Source organism: Physella acuta, unplaced genomic scaffold, assembly GCF_028476545.2.
Source record: "Physella acuta isolate Inbredline_101_S28 unplaced genomic scaffold, ASM2847654v3 ptg001058l, whole genome shotgun sequence".
Lineage (NCBI taxonomy): Eukaryota > Metazoa > Mollusca > Gastropoda > Physidae > Physella > Physella acuta.
The window spans coordinates 1,162,150-1,189,685 of NW_026732575.1; the positions used below are offsets into that span (position 1 = coordinate 1,162,150).

The 27,536-nt window shown below is 32.9% G+C and overlaps 1 protein-coding gene across 2 annotated transcripts; it reads right to left on the bottom strand.

The window, feature by feature from the left end:
• Window positions 1-1,029: 1,029 nt before the first annotated feature.
• On the bottom strand, window positions 1,030-27,536 carry LOC131955230 (ficolin-2-like). 2 transcript variants are annotated; one of them, XM_059319252.1, is made up of 4 exons: window positions 27,027-27,536; window positions 26,179-26,295; window positions 25,148-25,267; window positions 1,030-1,858 (listed from the first exon to the last, which is right to left on the bottom strand). In XM_059319252.1, the coding sequence occupies exons 1-4, from the start codon at window positions 27,330-27,332 to the stop codon at window positions 1,481-1,483; spliced, it is 921 nt and encodes a 306-aa protein (XP_059175235.1). In that variant the 5' UTR covers window positions 27,333-27,536; the 3' UTR covers window positions 1,030-1,480. The 2 variants fall into 2 exon arrangements, with proteins under 2 accessions (XP_059175235.1, XP_059175236.1); XM_059319253.1 differs by lacking the exons at window positions 25,148-25,267; window positions 26,179-26,295; window positions 27,027-27,536 and adding exons at window positions 5,011-5,130; window positions 5,503-5,619; window positions 6,453-6,599.

The window sequence follows — 27,536 nt, forward strand, 5'->3', positions numbered from 1 at the left end:
GGAGTGTGCATGCAAACAAAGAAGTATTAGTTGTGATTAATCAGCTATGGCCTCTTTCGTTACCTCGCAGAAAGGTTATAGGCCATCAGTTTCTGGTGATTTATGTTTTAAAAAGCCATAAGTGGAGCAGCAGGCAAAGTGATTTGGAAATGTGAAGTTAGAACATGTCGAGCAAGAGTTCACACAATACATTATCACATTGTATTGGAGAGGTGTAATCATAACGATGTACCTGCCAGCAAAGAAACGTAAGTGCTTCGTTTGTGTTGATGATGCAATAAAAACAATAGTTTTACTTTACGAACCTAAAGACCCATTTACATTTTCGAAAATTTTTCGAGTGTTTTTAACATAAATTTTGTATAGCTACGGTTACTTTATTTTTTAATACAATATCATTTATTATACCTTTCAGGAGTAAGTTTGTTTTAATTTTAACTTTTTCAAATCAAATGCTATTAGAAATATTAAGTTTAATAGTTTAATACATTTTTGAAGCTTTGTTAAGTTTAACAAATTCTCTTTATTCACAATTATAATGCGTAAAAAAGTAAACAAAACCATATTGACAGTCAATAAACAGTTCAAGTCAACAAAAATCATCATACACACTATTAAAATTATGCTGTGAGATATTTTTCTGAGATATTTTGTCTGAGATCATTTGTCCATGGTATATTTGTCCTGATATATTTTGTCCTGGTATCTTTTGTCCGTGAGATCAATTGTCCTTGGGATCATTTATCTTGAGATCATTTGTCCTGAGATCATTTGTCCGTGAGATATTTTGTCTGAGATATTTTGTCTGCGATCATTTGTCCTGAGATCATTTGTCATGGAACCAATATTAACTACTTAAACCTATGATTAACTTAAATAATCTATTTTTATTCTACTATATGACCGCTTAATGTTCACATTTATAATACAAAGCTTTACAGATCCCAAATTACAAGTTACTATCTACTTTATGTGATTTTAGATGGCATATATATCTTTCGAAAAACCATGCGAAAAAATATAATTGAAAAAATTGCGCAAACATTACACACGTTATTAGAGTTGAACTACACACGATCCGAGTGAATGTCTAATTAAAGATATAGTGGTAGATGACAACTACATTACTAGTCTAGTTATGAATATGTCAGTTTTTTTTCCCTGTTTTAATGGCTAACACACACACAGTCAATCTATGAGGAATTTCAATTATAGGTGAGTGTATACATGGCTTTATTACATCATAATAGCAAAACAAACTCTGTTGTAGTTTTTAAAACCATTTTTTAAAAGAATGTTTGGTTTAATGTTCGTTAATTTTAAACTACTTATGTATAATCACCATCAAGAAAATATGGCCATATTTAAATGTTTACATCTATGTATTTTAATATATGAAATGTTTATGTTCCTGAAGATTATATAAATAATTTGATTACTGTATATCCATTATTTTACCATAGCATTGTTTTCGGGTTGTTTACAATCGACGAAGTTTCATCTCAACAAAGTCTAGAGAGTCAGTAAAGCCTGTAATTGTATACCAATTAATTCCTCTCTCACGAACACGACTCGCCCATTCACCGTTGACGTTAACCCAGTGACAAAACCTATACCACCAACCACCTCCACTGTCGTCTACAGCACAGTTTCTTCCTGACCACTCATCGTTATCAGAGTCAATGGTTGTAAACTTCATGCCGTTGTGATAACTAAACTTGTCTTCAACATTCCCACCACTGAATGACGGGTAGTTCATCCTATACTTTGCTGCTTCATTTTGTACCTTAAAACCTCTGTACACAGCGTAGTAGTCTTTACCTTTATACTTCATGTCAAATCTGAGTTCATTATAACCCTGTATTAAACAAAAAATTAGAAATATTTAGATATTGCATTGTGTTTGAAATATTGTAAGTATTAATCCCTCTATACTATATGATAATTATACATATTGATTAAAAAACGTAACGAAAATCTATAAACAATATGAACAATTTTCCAAAACACATTATTACAATAATACACACACTTCTTGAAAACTTTCTTTGTAAAAAGAAATTATTGAATAAACTTATTTTAATAGTTCCTGTATCTATCCCATCATTAAAACAAAAGACGTCTATTGAGAATGGAAATATTACATTATCTATTGCCTGATTACATTGCAACTTAAAAATATATTCCCTTACAAGAAATACTATTTATATTCAATGTACTTATGGCTTTTCTAGAAATCCCTCCTTTTCATTAATCTCCATACATTGCCTGCCGTTGTAACACGCTCGCAGTTAGTAGACCCATCTCCCTTACAATATATATTACTTATGTACTTTTCCTTCTTTTGATAAGCTCAATAGTCCTAAATCTAAATCTTACAACGTATCTTGTTTGTATCTCTATAGGTATGTTGTGTAATGGGGTTAATATAAATCAGGTGAGTACAGGCGGGAGGGTGTGGAATAAACCTGTTTATAAAACCGGTAGAGGAAGAAATGACAATGGTAAATATCCTGCTGACTGCATTACACTATTCTTTAAGGTTCGATACATAACCACTATCTTTATTTTATAATATATGTTAACCTTCCTAAAATATCTAAGTAATCTTTATATCGTTTATCAAATAAACACTTCTGAAATCAACGGATCAAGACACTTAGCTTTTTTCCCGATAACAATAAAAACACGCTATGTTAATTTGTTCACCTATTAATATACTGCATGTGCAGTAAATGCACCTTCGTCATATAAAGTTAAGATGTATAGTATTTGTTTCGTTAGTTAGCTATTGTTTTGTAAAATTTACAAACTCAACGAAATACATTAGGATGCTTCGCCATTAAAATATCAAGTTACTTAATCTAGGTCTATTTAAATGTATTTTAAATATTCAATGCCATGGCTGATGATTTAAATGTGCATTTCAGTGACATGTGTACACCAGACCCACTGTCCAATCGATTTATATTTAACTCTCAGCTTCCGAGTTTCTTGATTACAACACCTTAGATACGCATCACCGCCTCTGGTATCTCAAAAATCCCTCACCTTTCTGATGTTTTGGCCCCATGACACCACCCCTACAACCCTCGTGCCCAATCCTTTTTTAATCGGTTTTATTTACATAACATTCAAACAAACATTGTAATGATGTTTTAACACTAATTTAATAGTAATTTATATCTACTGTCCATTGGTCCACAGCCTACATGACCCCATGACCCCATCCGTCTATCCCCCCTCCTAGTCCCCACCTCTTTTCACATGGAGTTGAATTTCCTGAAAGTCATCCTTAAAATGGTTTTGTTTACCTTTATTTACATGTACGAAACTATTCAAATTCTTTCATGAGAACACTGAAAAACCAATTTTTAAAAACTCCACTGTATCCCCACACATTATTATAGCTTCACACCTACCCACCCAAAACATGTCGACACTAAGCAGTCAAATAATCTTAGCTACGACTATGCACATCGACCCTGAAGCACCACACTTTACCCCCTCCCGCTCAATCGCTAACACAACAACCTGTTCGGTTACCCCTTCCCCCCCCCCCCCAACGATCTTACCACGCCCCCACCCACCCCAACATCAGCTTTGATTTGTTTGTGTTGTTTTCGTTTTCTCTTGTATCTACTATTGTATCTACTATGTGACGAAATTTATGTAAAACAACTATGTGTGTTGGCTATTTTACTATACTTTTACATATGGTGAAAACCCACACCATGCGAACTGTATATTTTTCAACCAGCCATTGTTTTATTTTTAACCTTGTTACAAATTTAAACGTTGAACAAACCCAAACGCCTGGCTCGCATTAAACCCACGCATTCACTTTCTTTACGCTTCGTCAGCCACCGCGATCCGCCCCCCTCTACTCACATGACCCGGATACCCCCATGATTCTTTTACCTACTCCAACAATCTCACTCACCCCATCAGCTTCGATTCGTTTGTATCTTGTTTTTCTTCTCTTGTATTTACTATTTTGATTGTACAAAATAGGATAAAATCCACATAAACCAATTTTGTTTTCGACTATTCCACAATTTGTTATAACTTTTCACCCTCGTGTATTGGTAAAATGTTCTATACCAGCCTTTTTGAACCAACATGTTTTACGCCCAATGCATTTTATATGTTTATTAACTTATTTATCTATTTATTTATTAAACTCTTTACAGCGCTTTTAACTACCTTTTAAATATCCACCCAAATGATGTGTGAAGTTACTGTATTTGCTTCAAAATTATAAAACAAGATTACTTCTGACCTGAAATAAGTATGGACATAATATTGTCTGTTTTTTTTTATCTTATGGTGGTTATACATCGCAATGAAATTGATTACTTTTCTCAGGAAATAGATAATTCAAAATTGATTGAAACTGGCTAAAAAAAAGTTCCGTGTGAGCCTTTTTTTTCTAGTCCCCCCCCCCCCACTGATAGTAACACATCAATATATTTTCTTATGAGAAATTATCTAGATTAAACGAACGTATGAATGCCAATTGTAGTACACTATCCTTCACATTCCTAATCAGTTAATCACTGCTATTCAATAATACCCTCTCCTCTAAATGTATTGCCCTAGTTCTTTAATTCATGTCCTCTCCTTCAAATTTTAACATATTACCATTTCTATCTATCTTCTATTCATAACCCTACCCATTACCTATCGCTAACCATTGTATAAATTTATCTTAAAAATGACGTAGAAGAAACTATGATCAAACTGAGAAATTGATGTTGAACCGCCCTTATGTTTTGTGAAACAGTCATCATATAACCTAAACTATCAAGCTTGTGTACACATTTACTGAATAAATTGGTTTGGGTTTTACAATTACAAATTAAGTGATAGCAATTACATTGAGCAGTGTGTGTATGGTACAATCAAATTAATAGTCCCATAAAACACATTATTCTGTGTACCTGCGTAATGTTTAAGTTCAAAATTCAGTTTCTATGCATTGATTTCAAACTTCCATTCTTTTCTTACCAAAGATGTCAAGCTGGAAATTACATCATTTCCGATCCAAAAGTCTCCAGAAGTTGAGCCAAAGCCGTTTTTATAATCGTTCCAAGTTCTTGTAAAGTTCACATCACCTTTGATACGTCTCTGTAACAAGTAACGACAATGCTAAAATATAGTTTTAAGCAATTTGATTTGATTGATTCCAAAGAATAATTATGTTAATATAAATCAAAATATTTAAGAAATAAAAAAAGTTTATGTATAAAATAACGGCAGTGGTAAACATACGTGAGTTGATTTGATTTATAAGTAAATCCCAAATTGTATACATACAACACAAACATATTTTTATCCGAGAACAATCTTCAAAATTAATTTACTCTCAACATTATCGTTGTCTATCATGTGTTTACAATTGTATAAATACAACAAAACTGTTAGAAAAAAATGTAGGAAAAAAGCTAAATTGGTACATGTCTAAGAATGTTTTAAATGACAAAAAAAACAAAACAAAACCTGTATAATAATCCATCCTCCACCGTCAGTCTTGGTATCACACAATGTTCTGTTAACATCTACTCCAGTAAACGTCATGTCCACTAAAATAAGATCGTTCATTTTGGTACATTTTAACTGGAGAAAAAGTTGCATATTTGTATTTATTATTAGTTGAAACGAAATTAATTGAAAACAAATGTATTTATTCAAACAGTTTTCACTACTTTTCTTTATAAATAATAATATTGTATTATCTACTGTATATTATTACCTAGCAAAGCACTAGATACCTACACAACCACGAAGAATATATACATACACATGCATATGAGTATACATATATACATATAGATATGTTTTGCGTGTTTATGCATGAATAAGTATACAAATTTTCACAGAATATATGTAAGTACGTGTTAAAAATGTTTGCCAAAGAGACTCAATTTAATATCTCGTTTATTTTACTAAACATTGTCGAGACATTTGAACTACTTTATAAAAATGTGCGCTCCTGGCACAGCTTCAGCTTTAGTGAAAAGTGGTGATGTTACGTATTTTAAAGACATTCTACTAAATCCAAGTTTTATAAACAGTTATTGATTTTGCAATCTTCTTTTTTTAAAAATCACCAGCTAACATTTGTCAGAATATTATCTGAATACATAAAAAATAAATAAATTTAATAACAAACATTTTAGTTATTTTTACATTTGACGCAACTAAGCATTGTATTGATGTAAGTCTAATTCGAAAACATGCCATTCCTGCGTAAAATACTGGAAAATGCCAAATTGGGAGTAAGCGAAGTAATATGATAAACAAATTCTAATTCGAAAACATGCCATGCCTGCGTGAAAAACTTTAAATTTAAACTTCTTGGGAGCATTGTCATATGTAATGGCTGAACTGAAAAATGCCAAATTGGGAGTAAGCAGAGTAAGATGATAAACAAATTATATAAAACTTACGTGTTCACCCTTGAGCACAGGGCCAATAATTCCATGTAATCTTTTGACTTGGACACCAATTTGATCAGATTTAGTAAACAGGTTTTGAATGGTGCTGTTCATCTCTTCCATACTGGCGTGTATATCGATGGCAGTATTATTTAGTAGTGATACAGCTGTTTTAAAATCCTTCATTGTCTTTGAGTGTGTCTCTGCCAGTAATTTGTTGCTTTCACCCAGTTGTTGAAATCTTAGATTTAGACGTTGTTCCAATATAGCTGTGCTATTTTTAAACATTTCGTTAGTTATATTTAGTAAATCTTTTTTTAAATCTTTCATGGTTTTAGTTAGAATTTCACTTTGATTTGACCTTTGCGACAAACTCTGTATATCAAATGATACATTAACCAAACTGTAGTTCAGTCTCTCCAGTTGTTTGTGTAAAATATTGTATAGGCTTGATACGTTTTGTACTGACATATTGTGTATTTGAAGTGTTTTATCGTTTGCTTCTATCTGTTGAGTTGATTTTAGTAATTTTTCAGTTAAGTTGTATTTAAAATGCGTGAACTCTTGATTTGTGTTATCTACGGTGTTCAATCTGTTAACAACGTTGTTCATTTGATTTTCAAGTCTCTGAATTGTAGACCCTTGGGCTGATAATAAGCTATTTAATCTACTTTCCATGGCATTGGTTAGGTTAACTAAAGTTTCATCACTCTTCTCCTTTGTTAATTCTGCTGTATGATAACTAAGGTTAGAACGTTTGTCATTTGTTAAAACCTGTAAATTCATCTTCAAGTCAGCTCTGTTTAACATATAAGAATCTTTAAAAGTTTTTAAAAACTCTGACATTCTATCAATTGTTTTATCAAACTCTGGAGTTTTAGCCTCTAAGGTCATCAACATCAGCGGCTTACTATTGTCTTGGTCAACAGGTTTGGTTTTATTTTCTTTCATCTCAGTGAGACCCCTTCTATTTGTGTAATACACATCACATCCAAACACTGTACTAAAACAATCGGAAGGTTTTGTAAATGATACGATCAATTCTCCAAACACTTTTGAAAACTTTCCATCAACTTTTGATCCAGCTACTTTATAATCTCGAGCTCTTGAATCTGATTCTGATACAGACGCCAACATAATCTTCCGGTCTAATTCACTGATCTTATAGACTGACATGTTGACAAAAGCTGAGATGTCATTATCTTCTCTTGTGTTCTCCACACAATGTAACTTGCCACAAAATAAAACTTTACCCTCCATATAATATTCTCTTTGTAGTGAAATGTCAAGTCCTGGAATGTAATGAAATAAATCACTGAAATTGGTCAAATTAAATTATTTAAGAAATGATTTTCATTTAATACATTTACTGCATAACATCTATTGCAATTCCTTCATAGTAAAATATCCGACAGACGTATATTTAATAATTGCAAGAAAAATTAACTTCACAAAAATGGTATCGTATACAATTAGCTGTAGCATTATAATCCGTGGTAAATTATTATGGAATAATAAAATAAAACACAGAAATCGGAGAAATTAAATTATTTATGAAATAAATTTCTTTTAATACACTTCACGCATAACAACTTCCGAATAGTTACATCTATTCAATTCTTGCGTAAAATATTCTTTTGAAAGAAATCTATGTATTAATTGCAACAAAAATTAATGTTACAAACGTGAAAATGGTAATTTATACATTAAGTTTTATTATTGTAATCTTGGTAAATTATTATTAAATATTTATTAGTTGATTTAAGCTATTAGGACAAAGTCAGTAACTGAAAACACGTAGGCCTATTTATCCACGTGTGTTTAAACACACTACTTCTCAAATTACATAGAACAAAACTTAATACATAACTACGTATAAACGTTCGCTAGTAGTATACAAAAAAATTCAATTAAAAAAAATAATTGTGTATTATAATTTTTAAATGAAATATCTCAAACGCGAAACAAACGGCAGGCCTCAAAAGTCATAAATATATCACTTTTTTCTGTTTAATAGAAATTGAATTAAAATTGAAATACTTTGTAATAAGCTAGTACAGAATTGACGTCGGCAATGGTAACGGCGTAATTTGAAAAAAACGGGTAAGATTGCAACTCCAATAGTTCCGATTTCGGTGACTGGTCAAATGATGAACAGTAGCTAGAAACCGCAACGCATCGTAGGGAAAATAAACATCTACAAAACCCATCAACTGCTACCTTACAAATTTCTATTGGATGGGCAAATTCTAGCGAATCGTATCCAGATAAGAGAAGCTTGATGATTTTCGGGTGAACAAATAAAATGACCCAGAACATAAAACAGACAATAATGAAGTGTGTTGCGGGCAATAATGTCGCAAAGTAATTAAAAGTACAAATAAATGAATAAACCATATGACCCAAAACATATAATAATGACGTGTGTTTGAGGCAATGACGTCGAAAAGTACAATTAAAAACAATCGGAATATATTGATTGATCGAAAAAGATAACAAAACATCTTTTTTGAAAGAACAGTAAGGTTTGTTACTCATATATTAAAAAAAAACCTTCTTGCTTAAAGCAACTAATTTTTTTTTAATCAGAATATTTAGACCGATTATACATTTTAGTTTTTGGGCGAGATTGAATTCAGGTGACTAAAAATTTTGAGATTGGTTCCATGAGGTTGTAATCTAACTCAAGCTATGGAACAGTAATGAAGACTTAGTTAATCATTTTGTCCATGCTTTAAAAACTAAAACAATTGTTACCTAAAAATATACAAATTATCAAATGCATCATTCGCCATCTAATTTGTGTTGCAGGTATATACAAATGTACTCACCACAGGTAAACATGATATTTACAACCAACAGAGCCGTCACTAAAACAGCAGACATTGTAGAGTTGTGTAGTTCTGTATCACACGAACTGGAGACTTCTCTAAACCGCTGCTTCTGTTTACTTGTGAGGAAATCGCCGTCTATTTATAGTACAAAATTATGTTTCAGATGTCAAAGATATGTTGATAAGACACTTAGACGTTTTCTTCCTTAGAAATTATGCCAAAAACAATTACACCGCTAAAACGTTTCACGTTGCGGATCTCAAATAATCTTTTATAACTACATATGTAGTAGCGCCGACCTCGTATTTTTACAATGAATTATAAATCATTCATTTTGGTTTTTAGAAACGATTTTATTTTATGCTTACAAATATAAAGTCGGCGTTTTATAATGCACAAATTAATACTTTTAACTTACTCCTTTGTTTTTTAATTTAACTTTTCATATAAATTGAAGAGCTTCTTGTTTGTCTATTTTATAATAGTTTGAAGAAGCCACCTCTTAAAAATAGTAGTAGTTAATTAGTTACAACAGCAAATCAAACAAAACGTTGAATTTGATTTTCACAAGTACATATCTAAATGTATCTAGTGGTTAGAAATTTAACTAGCCGTCACTTGAGATCAAAGATTGACAGAATAAATTCGATCGTCTCATAGTTGATGTATCAAATATTAATATATTGGCCAGAATGACTTATAGAAAGACATTCTAATACATTTTGTGTCTCGTCTAATGACTATATATTTTACTAACAACACCTCTAGACTTAAATAAATTATTGATTAATACGTCCAACGTCAGTTAATATAGGTTAGTAAATCAGAAGGCTAATTCAAAAGACTCATGTGACGGCTTAGACAAACTTGATGAACAATTTTAAAAATGGTCGAGCAGAAAGTTCATAATATAACTAACCAATATGAATTTTATTTAAGGTTAATCACGTTTTTTTTTTCAAATCAATTGATATTTGTAAAAATTATTTTAAAAAAAAAGAAAACTTTTTATCATCATATTGAGAATCCCTGAATTGCATGAATGGAGTAAACAAATTATACGTAAGTAATTAGCGTGGGTGTGGTAACTTAGCTTCCCACCAGTATCACGTTACATGCAGTGACCGAAAACAACTCAAGCATCGAGATAAGAGGTCAGCTGTCTACTTAAACGACCAGAGTGCTGGCATATTACGAAACAAAAATAAACATGTGATTATATCAGCTGCACCTTTGACCCCGCAGTAAAGTTCTGTTTTCGTCATACTTTTCTCGCGGTGTGAATAATGATTTTACAAATATTCTAGAAAATATTGAATTTTTTTAAAAGACATATTAAATATGTAATGGTATTTAAACAATTATTGCATAATTTACAGTATGAAGAAAGTCTTTTTAACGTTAAGGAACATGCATGCAATTTTTTCACATTATCTTATCCTTACACACAAAAAATAATTAATTAGTCAAAGACCAACGCTCAGTACTTTCATTCCTATACACATTGGTTGTAGTCGAATAATAGAAGATATACAAATTGCATGGTTTGAACATAAATTGAGAAATATAGTAGGCCTATGTACCATTGACGACAGAAAAAAAACTGTTGACATTGATATTATTGTAGATTTATGAAGTTGTGTACGTCCCCACCTGTCTAGATGGTTTAATTGAGCGTATAGTGATTAACTCACGCGTCATAGCACAATTATGTACGCGCAAGTCGTTCCTTGGTCTACTTTAAAGATGTAAGTGTAGGAGGCACTAATACGTGTTTTTAAGTCAACCCTGAGCTTCTCATGTGAGAGTAAATAGTAAATATCTCAAGGACTAGGCTATGGGTGTAGAATGTAGAATGTAGATATACATATCTTATTTTAATGCTCAGGCTTTTTTATTTCTTTCATTTAACACGATACCAGTAGGAAACGCTGTTTTCAGATGATTATAATAAAACATTATTACATACATAACCACTGTGATAAGGCGACCAGGTCTAGCAAGTATATCCACTTTTGTTAAATTAATTTTTAATTACTAAACCATTATTTCCAGAAGAACGTTTATGGAATGTTTTAACGAAATCGTTGCATTAGAAGTTGCTAACATTTGAGATACACAATTTGCTACAAATCCTAACACAAACAAACAAGTAAACAAACGGACGTTGCAAAATAAATAAAATCGTGTAATTAAACAAACTTGTTTTTCTTAAAAAAAAACTTTGGTAGCTCATGAGATCTCTTACATATTATTGCGACCTACGTTTTTTTTTTTTAAGGAATGCAAGTTTTTATATTTTCTGTTTTCAGTTCATTAAAAAAAATGTAGTATCTGAAGACTTTTACGTAACCAGCAATCAATAACTGAACTCTTTTAGGTACAATTGTATACTAAAAATCGTAATATGTAATTTTAAATCTATGAAGTGCAGTTATAGTTTTCTTAACGTTTCAACTGGACACTCTAACGACACCGACCCTATGGTAATTAGTCCGATAGCGATACAAGAATCTCTGACATTTATTTCTCTAACATACAATAGACCCACAAAAGTAATTTATCTCTCACGCTGAAGATGAGAGAAATTAATTTGTAAACAACAAAGACTATAGCCATTTCTCAATAACACTGGAAGGAGAGCTCGTACATTATGCGTTAATGTACGCCCCCACTCCAACCCCCACCCCCCCCCACCCCCTTTAATCTTTGTAAACACTGCGAGCGGTTTTTACCAGTCACTGACTGGAAAGCGTATTATTGTACTATTACATAATCAAGGGAGATTAATTTAAAGTTAAATCAGCGAATAAAGCCTGGTATCCGTATATTTTCTTAACTTTTACCATGCATCATTCAATACTAAAGGTTGTAATTTGTTTTAAATTTGTTCCTACTTTTTTAAAGCCCAAACATTAAGGCCAGCGCCCTTTGTGGGTACCGCCCTCCCTCAACCCCAGCTCGATCACTGACATCATATGCTCTTGGTAGTCACCGTGTCGCAATGACATGTATAACAAATGGCGAATTGTAAAATTTTACTCATTGGAGTTTAGCATCACATAAACGGAGGCTACAGCTCAAATTATCCACTGGCGATGAGAAGTTATCTACCTTCATAGAGACAACTACTGAACAGGTCTATTTCAGTCAAGAAATAAAAATCTAATTTATAACAAACACTTTGTATGTTTCATAATGATTTTTATTTTTTTTATTATAATTTGATAATGGAGATGCAATATATATATATATATATATATATATATATATATATATATATATATATATATATATATATGTATATATGTATATATAAATATGTATATATGTATATATGTATATATGTATGTATATATGTATATATGTATATATATATATATATATATATATATATATATATATATATATATATATATATATATATATATATATATATATAAATTAATTATATATATTGTATTTGATGTGATCTTTTATTAATTATATATCGTGAAAATTGTTATTATAGACTCTTAATACCATGATGTCTCCTCCTCTCCCGGCTTTATGCTACCCCCATCAGGTAACGGTACACATATAGAACTGGAGTCCAGCGGTATCGTAACGCTGACCAGGCCTCGACCTGGGACTGCGGTCAAAGGGGCGCAACCTAAGTCAAGTGACCAGCACGATAGGGACACTAGTCCAGTAACTTTACCTTCTCCCCTCTACGGATGTACATGTTATAGTTGATGTTACGGCGCTTAGCAAAATATAATCAACTATACTATTGTGCCACGGCACTTATTCTCCACTGATAAAGTTATTGTTATTACAAGCCACCGTGTGTAGATAAGGACTGTGTAGCTTTGTGTGAAGGCTATGGAAAACGTACTTGTATTGAACATTGTTATATATTATATATAACATTGTTATATATTAATCACTATCTTAGAATGAATTGTTATCAGATATTGATCTACGTGTGAAGTTTCTTTTTTTAATTGGTCCGTTAGAAGTGGTCGAAATTTCACACACCTTGAAGGCCGAAGCACTACGAGGAAGTACGAGGAAGCGAGTTAAATAAGCGAGAAAATGGAAATGGATTGGCCACACACTCAGGAAGCCTGTATCCAGCATAACAAGACAAGCCCTCACCTGGAATCCACAAGGCAGGAGGAAGAGAGGCAGACCAAGAAAGACCTGGAGACGTGACCTGGAAGAAGACACCAAGAAGATTGGATACACCTGGGGACAGTTGGAGAGACTAGCCCTGGACAGAGACGTCTGGAAAGCTCTTGTCAGCGGCCTATGTCCCAGTAGGGACGACAGGCAAACATGACATGACATATATCTTACCTCACAAACTGCCCATCCCCCCCATCAAATCTTACTTCATACATTGCCCTTTCCCCCCCATTTCATCTTAACTCAAACACTGCCCCTCCACCCATCAAATCTTACCTCCCACTGCTGCAAGCCTGAGAGCCAAGTTCTGGTAGATGAGAAATCTGTTCCTGCGGACGTGGACGCAATAGGAAAACACCACTGCGGCCACAGATATGCCGTCAGCAATCAGAGCAACAACTTCCAGAAACTGGGTCGTTAGTGGGTTCCCTGGGTGTGTTGGGAGGTGAAAGTTTACAACACGTGACATGTACACATGTACTTGTTAGTGCTATTGATAAAATATACACTCAGGTTGTTTATAACAATGGTCACGTTAAGCACGTGTGTTGGTTAGAGCAAAAAGCAGCTTACCAAGCAGATTCTTTGAGCACCACACGTTGTCCTTGCACGCCCACAGCCCCGTGTAGATGTAGGTGTAGAAGGCATATACGGCTGACCACGCCGGACTGCTGAACGCTACGATAAACCCACACACAGCCCCGTGTAGATGTAGGTGTAGAAGGCATACAAGGCTTACCACGCCGTCCTTGCACGTCCCTTTCTAGCATGCCATATAACTCGAATGTCTTCTGTGTTATTAGATGCTGGATGTTATTACAAGCTTTTTCAAAATTTATATAATATTATATTTAAAGGCGTTCCTATCTACTGACGATTCTCATTTGTTTAGCAAAACACATTTGCACGGTGTACGATCTATTCTCTCTGAAACCAGTTTTTTTCCACGATCTTTTCCCCGTAAAGCCAACTTCTTGCTGATGCAACAACTATTCCATTTCTCTGCAGCAAGACTTTACACTTATTCCCTGACACACTGACAGAAAGTAAATGCACGTCCAGTTTTCACATTTAGTCACCTTTCCACGATGTTTCTACAGTTAACTCTGAGTGCTTGTACATCGTTCGTGTGTGACGTGAATTGTCTATGACGAAAATGTGTAGGCATGGAAAAGTCTGTGAACGAGGCAGTGTGTAAAGCAATGTAGTGTGTCGTCAACCTCGTCTACCTACTCGTCCGTTTTTATTCCTGTCATGTGTTCTTGTGATTGATGATAATTATGCACCAGTGAAACAGATTCTCGTTGTGGATTGTATTTATTGATAATTGTTACACCTGGCCCAAACGAGCCAAAAATACATAAGAAGCCGAGTGTAACATCGTTGATATTTTTTTTTATTTCAGGAGAGAATATGACCGATCTCATGGAAAAACGATCGTGACGTCAAGTCTTACGTTATTTTATTTGATATATTTTGTCGACAATGTAAACAGGAAGTTTGTGTCTTTCTACCTTTCATGTTTATTGTCTGTCTACAGATGCTTTTTTGTTGGGATAAAGCTAGCGCCACTAGTAGCTCCCAGTCACTGATTGTTGTGAACACACGGACACGCCTTTTGGGTGATCCGATGCGTAGCGCAACATATAAGACAAACAACCACAAACGGGTTACAAAACAAGACTGAATGAAACAAAGGCTCGTTAAAACTAAAAGAATTAATAGTATATACACTATCTACACCTAACACAGTCTAGTCTAAACACAAAATACACAAGCTAGTAAACTAAGATACAGTTGCTAAAAACTAGTATAAACCTAACCCAGGGGTCGGCAACCTTTTGAGACGGAAGAGCCAAAAGTTACAATTTTCAAAATTTCCCAGTTTTTAAAGAGCCACATTTTTATTTCAATATTTTATTATATATTAGGACTAAGTAAATAAATGTGATTTGTTATTTAAAATAAATTGTTTTAAATATGAAATAATATTTATTCCTATAAAAACATACACATGTTTCGCCAGAATAATCAACTCAGTTATCAAATAATATATCTATAAATAGGACTATCCCAATCCACTTTAGAAGCTGTTAACTTTTTTTTTTCTTTCTTTACGAATATCACCGGCTCAGGAGGTGTCTGCCATTAGCCAGGCAGGCCTCAACACGGCAAACGCCGACTAACTGGCTTGAATATCGGTTTGATAACAGTGTATCGGTCGCTTCTGTCCTTTGGCTCTCACCGGGCTTATCTCCCCCCCCCCCCACTGAACACAGGGTACTAGTACCCCACCGTCCAGTACCCGGCTCAACAGTAGGAAGCTAATAGCTAAAAATAAAAACTACGTCACTCACGTCAAATTAATGCATACTGACAGATAGAGTAATGCGTTAATAACATTCCCCATTTAAAAACATTCGAAAGAGTCGGCTCTTGGGCAGTAGCAAACATGGGATTGTTGCCACTGGGCTGTAGGGCTGGGCCTGGTGCCCAAGCTGCTGTCAGCTGTCCGTATACTTTCTACTGTACATATTCTCAATGTTCTCTGATAACTGTTTTAATTCTGTTCAAAGTTGTTTTTCTGTACATTATGATATTTTATATGAGCTTTGAAAATGAAATAATATAACTATTAATATTTGTGCAAGGAGCTGGAGAGCCGCAACTTGACAGCAAAAGAGCCGCATGCGGATCGCGAGCCGCAGGTTGCCGACCCCTGACCTAACCTATACTAACCTTGGAGATCTGGACGACACTGAGGCAATTAATTCTTAGATGGGTTGGTCTTTATTTTCTTGATAACCTGCAAATATGAGTCATAGTTTTACGGCATTTGTTAAAGTAGCTATAACAGCTGTCCACTAATCCTACAGTGAACCTAGTTGTAACGGCAGTCCATTACGGCTTTTTGTAAACTAGTCATATATTACGGCATTTGTTAGAATAGCTATAACAGCCGTCCATTTTGTAACTTGTTAGAAAAGCTATAACGGCCGTCCATTTCGTCACTTTTTGGAGTAGCTATAACGGCTGTTCACTAATATTACACTGTACTTAGTTGCAAAGACCGTCCATTACGGAACGTTTTAAATTAGAAATTTTGGCCGTCTACTACGTCACTGTTAAAACTTGCAATGACGGCCGTCTGCTATGTCACCAGTGAGCCTGGCTATAATGGCCGTCCACTACGACACATAATAATCTACCTAAAATGGCCGTCCACTTCGTCACTTGCAAATTACACTTAATAAATATTCTGTGTAACAAGGAATATATGCTATAATACTGTTTAAAACGTTCTACAATTAATCTACACATTTAATTAAACTTCAGAGTACTTAATTAAAATTCTACAGAGAGAAAATTTCGAACTAGAGCAAGTATCACAAAGGTTGAAGCGGTAGATAAATGATACGTGTCGCACTACCATTGATATCTTTTTATGTAAGCTTGACAAATATAGGCGGATCCAAATGATAAGTAAGTGGGTGGATTAGCTAATAACTGTCCCCAGGGGCTCGCCCGTTATGACCCATACAAACATAGTATGCACGTTAAATAAAAGCTTGTAAAATGCACAAATATTAAAACAAAACAAAAAATCGTATTGTTCGTACTTTGTTCTAAACTGAGACAAATATTAAAATTAGAAAAAGAAATCCAGCAGTTTCCAAATGTATTCAGAATTTTATAATCAATATAAACACGTACATTTTATATTGACTAATCTCGATTTTTCCTTTAATAAGTAATTTCAAGGTGTTTTTTTTTGCAATTAAAACATTAAAATCCAAACACTTGAGAAATCGATATGTTAATTCAGTCGGCCAAATTGGGGTTTTGGTTTACAGAATAAAATGTTTAAAAAAAAAATAATGTTGCATGATTTTTATCAACATCACACTTTACCGTCGATACCCATGGTAAATGGGGCCGCCAGAGAAAGCTAATATTTCGCAACTTTCTCTGCTCTTGTCAGTAGTTTTCTGTTGTCTGTATCTAAGTCTCCCTCAACCTTCACAGTACACTTTCAGGTCGACAATCGAGCGCCATTACTGTAACTTAGTCTTGTCTCATCCTTAATACATGGCACATCTAGCGCCATCTTTCTTCAGTTAATTCTGATACAGTTTCAATTTCTCAGTCTCCTAGAAACCTATTATAAAAGATAGTCAACGGCCAGAGGATGCCATTTTTCGTTCATAAAAAGCATCCAACTTTTGATATCCAAGTAAGAGTTTAAACTATACGATTACTATTACATGCTACATAAGTTAATAATAACAATGATAGAGTAAACATGCAACTAATTATAAATATATACACACAATGAAATGCACTTTATTTTGGTAAATATGTAATATATTCTAGTTGGTTCATACAAATATAAGCAGATTTTAACACGCTTAATCAGACTTTGGTTTTGATAATATATTCATACGTTTTTCTTGCTCTTTAGTACATGAAAACTTGTTTCTAAGTCGTTTTTATGAAGTTTTTAGGGTCAGGTTTTAATGAATGATTTACTGAACGCTTTATTGATTGAAAAACTTTTATATGTAGTCAGATAAGTTGAATATAATATATTTTACATCATAAACAAAGTTATATAGTATTTCTCCTATGCATTACAAGTTATGTGATATTCAATATTTTTGGAGAATCAACCTACAGGTTTTTAATAAACACATGCTTTTTCTGCTTTACAGAAAACTTTCTTTTACTTTTATAGATTTTGCTCCAATCATTTATATTATAGCCATGGCGAAAAGGAAATATAAAAAAAAACATACGTATGTTCGTTTACAGAATATTTTAAGACAAATTCGAGAGCTTTACATTGTGATACGCTAAAAATAAAGCGGGAGTGATCTTCCCTAAACTTTCTCGAATATACTTATGTAACACTACGGGGGACGGCAAATCGGCATATAGATATAATTTGAATCAATTTTAAATTTCCTTTTTTCCCTTTTTATCAGTATGTTGATATTGTGTTTGTAATTTTTTGTGAATTAAAAAAACAACAACTGGGGAAATTAAAAGTTCAAATTCTAGGCGCAGTCATATCCCCTTCAATATCACACCTACTTGAAAACAGTTTAGTATAAATGTTAAAGGATTTTTCTTTAATACAAATTTTTTCTCCATTTAATCGTGCGTGTAGTAAAAAACAGTGAAAATTAAAAGTTCAATTACCTTTCGTGGAATCTTGACGATATCATTTGATAATAATTAAAACATACTTGGTCTCTTTTGATTAGGATAGATATTTTAGTTCCTAGCAAATTTATTTACTAAAACATCGATACCATTAGCTTGTAAGTTTCTGAATAGTTCAGCTCTAATGCTTTCATTATCAAATTCCTCATTGATTTTATGTGTGCTTCAAATTGTACTTGCTCTTTCCTTCCAGATTTTTCATACTTTTGTTTTAAATCTCAGCAAAGTTTTGGGCTTAATATTTTATATTCTCATGTGTAAGGTTTAATAAATCCATTTTTAAATCCATCTTAGATTAGTTAGAAAAACACTGGATATCCAGCGGTACAATTTCTACTCGAGCGCTCAACTTCTAGAACAGGTAAACTCGACATATCTCGACCAGAAAGCTATCGCCTTGATTGGTTTACATTTAGGCTGTGCCACAAATATTTCTTTAGTAGCCTCCCCTTTTCTGTACGTTTGACGCCGAATAGAACCTTCGTATCCCATTTTACCCAGTCACGCTCCCCCTACCGTGACAGCCTACAAATGTCTTTGATGGCAGCAATACTCTGGGAACACACACATACACACTTCTTCAAAATGCAAGCTAATCTCTCATTTCTAACACACGAGCATTAACGTTTTAAGCTCATTGTACACCATTTAACTTGTTAAAGGGAACTCTGAAAAGTAATAAAGCACGATGCTAAAATTAACTTTTAGCTAGAACCAGAGAAAAAAAAAGAAAGCTAATAGTCGAGCTAATACCAAAAAAAAAACATTAAGGTAAAATCTTGTCAGCAGTGGTCTGGTGTCGGAAGGTCTGACCTGTATTGAAAACATTCACGTTAGAGGAACTGACAAGCTTACAGGATTTACAGACCACATCAGCAGTTGTATCTTGCATGACGAAATAATGATAGAAATGGAAACATTAAGTTAATAAAGTTATTGATTTATCCTAGGATCACAAACTAATATCAGTACAATTATATAGAGTTAACATGTTTCTGTAATCTCGACATGAGTAGGAAAAACGTGGTCAATGTGTACGTTCCATAACGTGAGTAAAGTACTATCGTAGCTGTGTGGACTCATTTACGTGAGTAAAGTACCATCGTAGCTGTGTGGACTCATTTACGTGAGTAAAGTTCCATCGTAGCTGTGTGGACTCATTTACGTGAGTAAAGTACCATCGTAGCTGTGTGGACTCATTTACGTGAGTAAAATTCCATCGTAGCTGTGTGGACTCATTTACGTGAGTAAAGTACCATCGTAGCTGTGTGGACTCATTTACGTGAGTAAAGTTCCATCGTAGCTGTGTGGACTCATTTACGTGAGTAAAGTACCATCGTAGCTGTGTGGACTCATTTACGTGAGTAAAGTACCATCGTAGCTGTGTGGACTCATTTACACACTACAATTAGTCTCGGTCCTTATTGCCTTCATCACATTAAAAAATAACGACAGTTATTATATGTTTGATAATCCCGAAGATTTTATTATGTGTTCAAAAAATAAACGAAAAAAACAAAACAAATGAAATAACACATTAACCATAAGTTGTTTAAACGGAATTATTTGTAAATATATAAACCAAACAATTCCTTAATCTACACAAAGGGAGGCTTGGTAAAAAAAATTAAGTGGACGTTATAATAAAGATGTATATGAATGCATGTAATTGCTTTCCATTAATTTTGTCCATGCGAATATACTAAACAAATACAATTATAAAATTAGGTAATTGGAAATTTCTCTAGCCTATGGTATGGAACACAAACGACACTAAATTGTTCACGGGAGATAACAATAAAAAATACCCACTTGATTTGTGAGAGAATGGTTATATACCTTGAAAACGATAATAAAAGAATATTCCCATTTCAGTTATACAAACATATTCAGAATTAAACTTTTATTTTGTACTAATACGTACTTATATGTGATAGTAGAGATGTCTTAATAAACAAACATGCTCGATATGAGATACACTAGATAAAACATTAACTACTTAAACAAAGGATTTACTTAAATAATCTAGTTTTGTTCTTCTGTATGACCGCATAATGTACACATTTATAATACAAATCTTTACAGATCCTAAATTAACAGTTAGTATCTACTTTATGTGATGTTGGATGGCATATATATTTTTGAAAAACTATGCGAAAAAAAAATTATTGAAAAAATTGCTCAAACATAAAACACGTTATTAGAGTTGAACTTCACACGATCCGAGTGAATGGCTAATTAAAGATATAGTGGTAGATGACAACTACACTACTAGTCTAGTTATGAATATGCAAGAAATAAATGACACCATCATAGTCAGTTTTTTTTCCTGTTTTAATGGCTAACACACACACAGTCAATCTATGAGGAATTTCGATTCTAGATGAGTGTATACATGGCTTTATTACACCATAATAGCAAAACAAACTGTTGTAGTTTTTAAAATCTTTTTTTTTTAATAAAATGTTTGGTTTAATGTTCCTTAATTTTAAACTTCTTATGTATACTCACCATCAAGAAAATATTGCCTTAGTTAAATGTTTACATCTATCTATTTTAATATATGAAATGTTGCTTATGTTCCTGAACATTATATAAATAATTTGATTACTGTATATCCATTATTTTACCATAGCATTGTTTTCGGGTTGTTTACATTCGACGAAGTTTCATCTCAACAAAGTCTAGAGAGTCATACGAGCCTGTAATGCCATACCAATTAATTCCTTCATCAGCAACACGACTCGCCCATTCACCGTTGACGTTAACCAAGTGACAATGACCATACCACCAACCACCTCTCATGTCTACAGCACAGTTTTGACCTGACCGCTCATCGTTATCAGAGTCAATGGTTGTAAACTTCCTGCCTTTGTGATGACTGAAACTTTCATAATTCCCAGCACTGAATGACGTGTAGCTCATCTTATACTTTGCTGCTTCATTTTCTACCTTAAAACCTCTGTACACGGCGTAGTAATCTCTACCTTTATACTTCATGTCAAATCTGAGTTCATTATAACCCTGTGTTAGACAAAAAATTAGAAATATTTAGATATTGCATTGTGTTTGAAATATTGTAAGTATTGATCCCTCTATACTATATGATAATTCTACATATTGATTAAAAAAAGGAACGAAAATCTATAAACAATATACATAATTTTCCAAAACACATTATTACAACAATACACACACTGCTTGAAAAATTTCTTTGTAAAAGGAAAATATCGAATAAACTTATTATAATAGTTCCAGTATCTATCCCATCATTAAAACAAAAGACGTCTGTTGAGAAAGGAAATATTACATTATTTATTGCCTGCTTACATTGCAACTTAAAAATATATTCCCTTACAAGAAATACTATTTATATTTAATTTACGTATGGCTTTTCTAGAACTCCCTCCTTTTCATTAATCACCTTACTTTGCCTGCCGTTGTAACACGCTAGCAGGTGATAAAGCCATCTCCCTTACAATATATATTAATGTACTTTTCCTTCTTTTGATAAGCTCAATTGCCCTAATTCTAAATCTTACAACGTATATTATTTGTATCGCTATATGTATGTTGTGTAATGGGGTTAATATAATTAAGGTGAGGGCAGGCGGGAGGGTGTGGAATAAAACTGTTGATAAAACCGGTAGAGGAAGAAATGACCGGTGGAAAATATCCTGCTGACTGCATTACACTATTCTTTAAAGTTCGTTACATAACCACGATCTTTATTATATAAGCTGTGTTACCCTTCCTAAAATATCTAACTAATCTGTAAATCGGTTCTCTAATAAACACTTAAGAAATCAACGGATCAAGACCATTAGTTTTTCCCGATAAAAATAAAAACACGCTATGTTAATGTATTCATCTATTAACATACTGCATGTGCAGTAAATGCACCTTCGTCATATAAAGTGAAGATGTATAGTATTTGTATCGTTAGTTTGTATCGTTGTAAAATTTAAAAACTCAACGAAATACATTACTATGCATTCGCCATTAAAATAGCACCTTACTTAATCTAGGTCCATTTAAATGTATTTTAAATATTTAATGCCAAGACTGATGATTTAAATGTGCATTTCAGTGACATGTGTACACCAGACGCATGGTCTATTCGATATGAAGATTATATAAAATTATCAACATGAATGTATTAGTAACTGTAAACAATTGTATGCTAAATTAATAGCAGAAATTTCAAGACTTTGCATTCATTACGTATCTCCACATGTTTCTTATATTATCCATCCATCTATTTACCCCCTTTTTTAACTGCCCATTAACAGTTTTAGCCAGATTCAATACAATCTTCCACTCATATTTGTCATATGTCTTCATAGTCCAATTCTTAAATTTTATTTTGCTATCTCCACCTCAGCAATGCATCTAGGTCAAGTTGTAGCTAACATTATGGTAGCAATGCAGAGCGTGTCTAAAAAAGCATCGCATGTTTTTCTCGATCAGTATACAACCTCTAGGGCGGCTTAATACTAAACCCGTTTACAACCTCGAATGTATAAGGTTTACGGTTGGGTAATTTATATTTAACTCGAGCTTCCGAGTTTCTTGATTACAACACCTTAAAGTCACCCTTAAAATGGTTTTGCTTACCTCTATTAACACTGTTATCCAATTTTTGACCTTTAAAACTCCACCGTATCCCCACACATTATTATAGCTTCACGCCTACCCACCCAAAACATGTCGGTACTAAGCAGTCAAAAAATCATGGCTACGACTATGCACATCGACACTGAAGCACCACACTTTATCCCCTCCCACTCAATCACTAACTCACTAACCTTTTCGGAACCCCCCACCCCACAACCCCTTCCCCAAACAACCTCACCATACCCCCACCCACCAGAACATCAGCTTTGATTTGAAAAGATCAAGCAGAGCTCATTATTACTTCCCCTTATTTTTACATAGTTTAAATCCTAAATTATCTGCCCCTAATAGCCGTAAATAATTCGACCGGGCTCTACGATTGTAAAGAAATCACCAGACTGGTAGGGTGAGGGTGGTAGCGACATGGTCTGTTGGGTATGCATGGAGAGATAGGGTGTGTTCGGCGTGCGTCTACGTCTTGTCCCGAATGGTCCGTATGAAGAGAATTATATACTTAGATGTTTATTGTACAAAATGGGATGAAATCCACTTAAATACTTTATTTTCGACTATTCTACTATATGTTATAATTTTCACCCTCATTTGGGTAAAATGTTCTAAACCAGCCTTTGACCACTTTTTTTAAACCAACATGCTTTAAACCCAATGTATTTTATGTATTTATTTACTTATTTATCTATTTATTTATTATACCATATGCATCACTCTAACTACCTTGTAAATATCCCCCCCCAAACGGCATGTTATGTTACCGTAATTGTTTTAAAATTATAAAACACGATTACGTTAGGTCCAAAATTAGTTTTGACATTATAGTATCTGGTTTGTTATCTCAGAATAGTTACACATCTCATTGACATTTTCTAAATTACTCAGGAAATAGATAATTTAAAATTAATTGAAGCAGGCTACAAAAACTCTTTTGCGTGGGATCCTTTTTTTTATAGTTCCGCAATGATAATAACACATCAATATATTTTCTTCCAAGAAAAATCTAGATTAAACGAACGTATGAATGCCAATTGTAGTACAATATCCTTCACTTACCTAATCAGTTATTCACTGGTAGTCAATAATACCCTTTTCCCTAAAATGTATTACCATAGTTCTGTAATTACTGTCCTCTCCTTTAAATTTTAACATTTTACCATTCCTATCCATCTCCTATTCATAACCCTAAGCTTTACATATCGCTAACCATTTTATACATTTCTCTATGTACTGGTGTCCGTTGAATAATAAAATGGGTCAGTGTCCTATTGCGTTTTGTTTGTTGAGTGGGAGTAATTTACAGGGGTAGTTAATCTGAGAAAATGATAGGGGGATATGACTTGAGGATAATTAAAGAGGGTGGGAAGGCGAGATGTGTAATATTCTTTCCTCAGGTTTTCCCTGACCTATGAAGAAAAAATCAAAACTTTTTTATAGAGGAGTTATTTAAAAATAAATAAGTGTATCTCATCTACAATTCAGAGATCAGATAATAATAATAGTAAAATATAAAAATCACTATAATAAAAAGCGTGTTTAATACGTAATTACCCGTGTCATATTAGTTACTACAACGTATTTAATCGCCAACACAAGTACTAAATTTTAAAGTAGATACTTTGTTGAAAATCACGTAGAAAAAATTATGATCAAATTGAAAAATTGATGTTGAAACGACCCCATGTTTTGGGAAAAAGTTATCACATAACGTAAATTAACAAGCTAGAGTATACATTTATCGAATAAAGTGATTTTTTTAAGAATAAGAAATTAAGTGATTCCATGTACATTGTGCAGTACAAAATTCAGTTTCCATGCATATTTTTTAAGTAGCCGTTATTTCCTTACCGAATCTGTCAAGTGAGAAATGACGTCATTTCCGATCCAAAAGTCTCCAGATGTTGAACCAAATCCATTTTTATAATCGTTCCAAGTTCTTGTAAAGTTCACATCACCTTTGATACGTCTCTGTAAGAAAAATGGCACCGCTACAGTAAAGTCATAGCAAGTTGATATAATTGATATCAAAGATTAATCATGCTTCAAATTACGCACTAGAAATTTTTAAACGTTTTAAATAATCAAAACGCTTCTCTACGAAATAATAGCATTGATAAAACTACGGTTAAGTGAGTTGATTTGATTTATTCTAAGGCTTAATTATCTTTGAAATATATTAGGATTCTAGTTATATCATACAACAAACAATTTACATAAAATCAATGCAGTCGTTACTTTATAAGACCTAATATTCTTCACATTAACTCTCTAAAATATTTCCAATACTTTGTGTGTTACAACTATCACGAGATAAAACTCTTACTTTAACGTTTGCTTCTGTTCAAACTCGAAACCAAATAAATGCCCAATTTTATACATACAACAGACAGGATATTTTACAAATACATAGTCTTAAAAAATGCACTAAACACTATTTTAGTTTATCACATAATCTGATTTTGTCTATTTTATTCTAATACCCTAAATTTTATTCAGATCAACAAAATAAACAAGAATATTAGATTCAGCTTTTCTCCCTAAAACGATGAGATATATTAACAATTCTGTTGTGGACTGGTCACCTGACTTCGGGTAAACCAATAAGAATATTAATCTGCAGTTTACCAGAACTATAAAACAACTAGAGCTAATGTCTTTTGATGCCGATAAAACATTTTAGAGTCATCGTAATTTCAAATAGATAAAATATATTATACAAACACTAAGTATTTAGTTCAACTATTACGTTTTTTTTAAATATGTTGCTAAGTGTCTATCATTGTGTATCATACATCTGTTTTCAATAGAATAAATACATTTAAACAATTAGAAAATATATCGGAAAAATGGTGAATGGCTAAGAAAAATGACAAATAAACCTGTATAATAATCCATCCACCACCGTCAGTCTTTGTATCACACAATGTTCTTTTGGCATCTACTCCAGCCTCTGTCATGTCCGATAAAACACGATCGTTCATGTTGGCACATTTTAACTGGAATCAAATTCATTTCCAATATTTTTATTTATTATTATTAGTTGAAACGGAATGAAATTAAAATATATACGTCTATTCAGACAGCTAAATATTTCTCTTTTCTTTATAAATAATTATATTGTATTCACTACATCAACATCATCGCCTCATACCACACACCTACGAAGAATATATACATACAAATGTATGTATGTATTCATATACGTATATATGTTTATGCGTGTTTAAATATGTATAAGTATAAATATATTCGCAGAACTATTGTTAGTATGTGTTAAAGCTATTTCACAAAAATAGCCAATTTAATATATCGTTTACTTTCTAAACATTGCCGAGACAAGGAAATAATTTTTATAAATGTGCGCTCTGATACAGCAGCAGCAGAAGTAAAAAGTGGTGAAGTTATTATTTTAAAGACATTTGACTAAATCATATTTTTAAAAATATGTATTGATTATGCAATTTTCTTTTAAAGTAAATAATAACCCGCTAACATTTGTCAGAATATTATCTGAATATTAAAAATATTTAAAAACATTTTTGTTTTTCTACTTTTGACGCAACTAAGAAAGGTATTAATGTAAGGCTAATTCGAAAACATACTATGCCTAAGTAAAAACTTTAACTTTTAACTACTTGGGAGCATTGCCAAATGTTATGGCGGAAGTGGAAAATTTCAAATCGGGATATAGCAGATTTTGATCCTGTACAAATTATATTTAACTTACGTATTCGCTCCCGTTAAATCCATGAACTCTACCGACTAGAAAACTAATTTGATCTGATTTAGTAATCAGGTTTTGAATGGTGTTGTTCATCTTCTCCGTACGGGCATGTATATCAATGTCAGTATTGTTTAGTAGTGATACAGCTGATTTGAAATCCTTTAGTGTCTTTGACTGTGTCTCTGACAGGTTTTTGTAGCTTTCCCACAATTGTTGAATGCTTATATTTTGACGTTGTTCCAATATCACTGTGCTATTTTTTAACATTTCATTAGTTAAATTTAGTAAATCTGTTTTGAAATCTTGCATGGTTTTTGTTAAAATTTCACTTTTATTTAACCTTTGAGACAAAGTTTGAACATCGAGTGATACATTAACCACACTATTATTCAGTTTCTCCAGTTGTTTTTGTAAAACAATGTATAGATTTGTTACATTTTGTACCGACCTATTTTGTTTTTCAAGTGTGTTATTGTTTGCTTGTATCTGTTGAATTGTCTTTAGAAAGCTTAC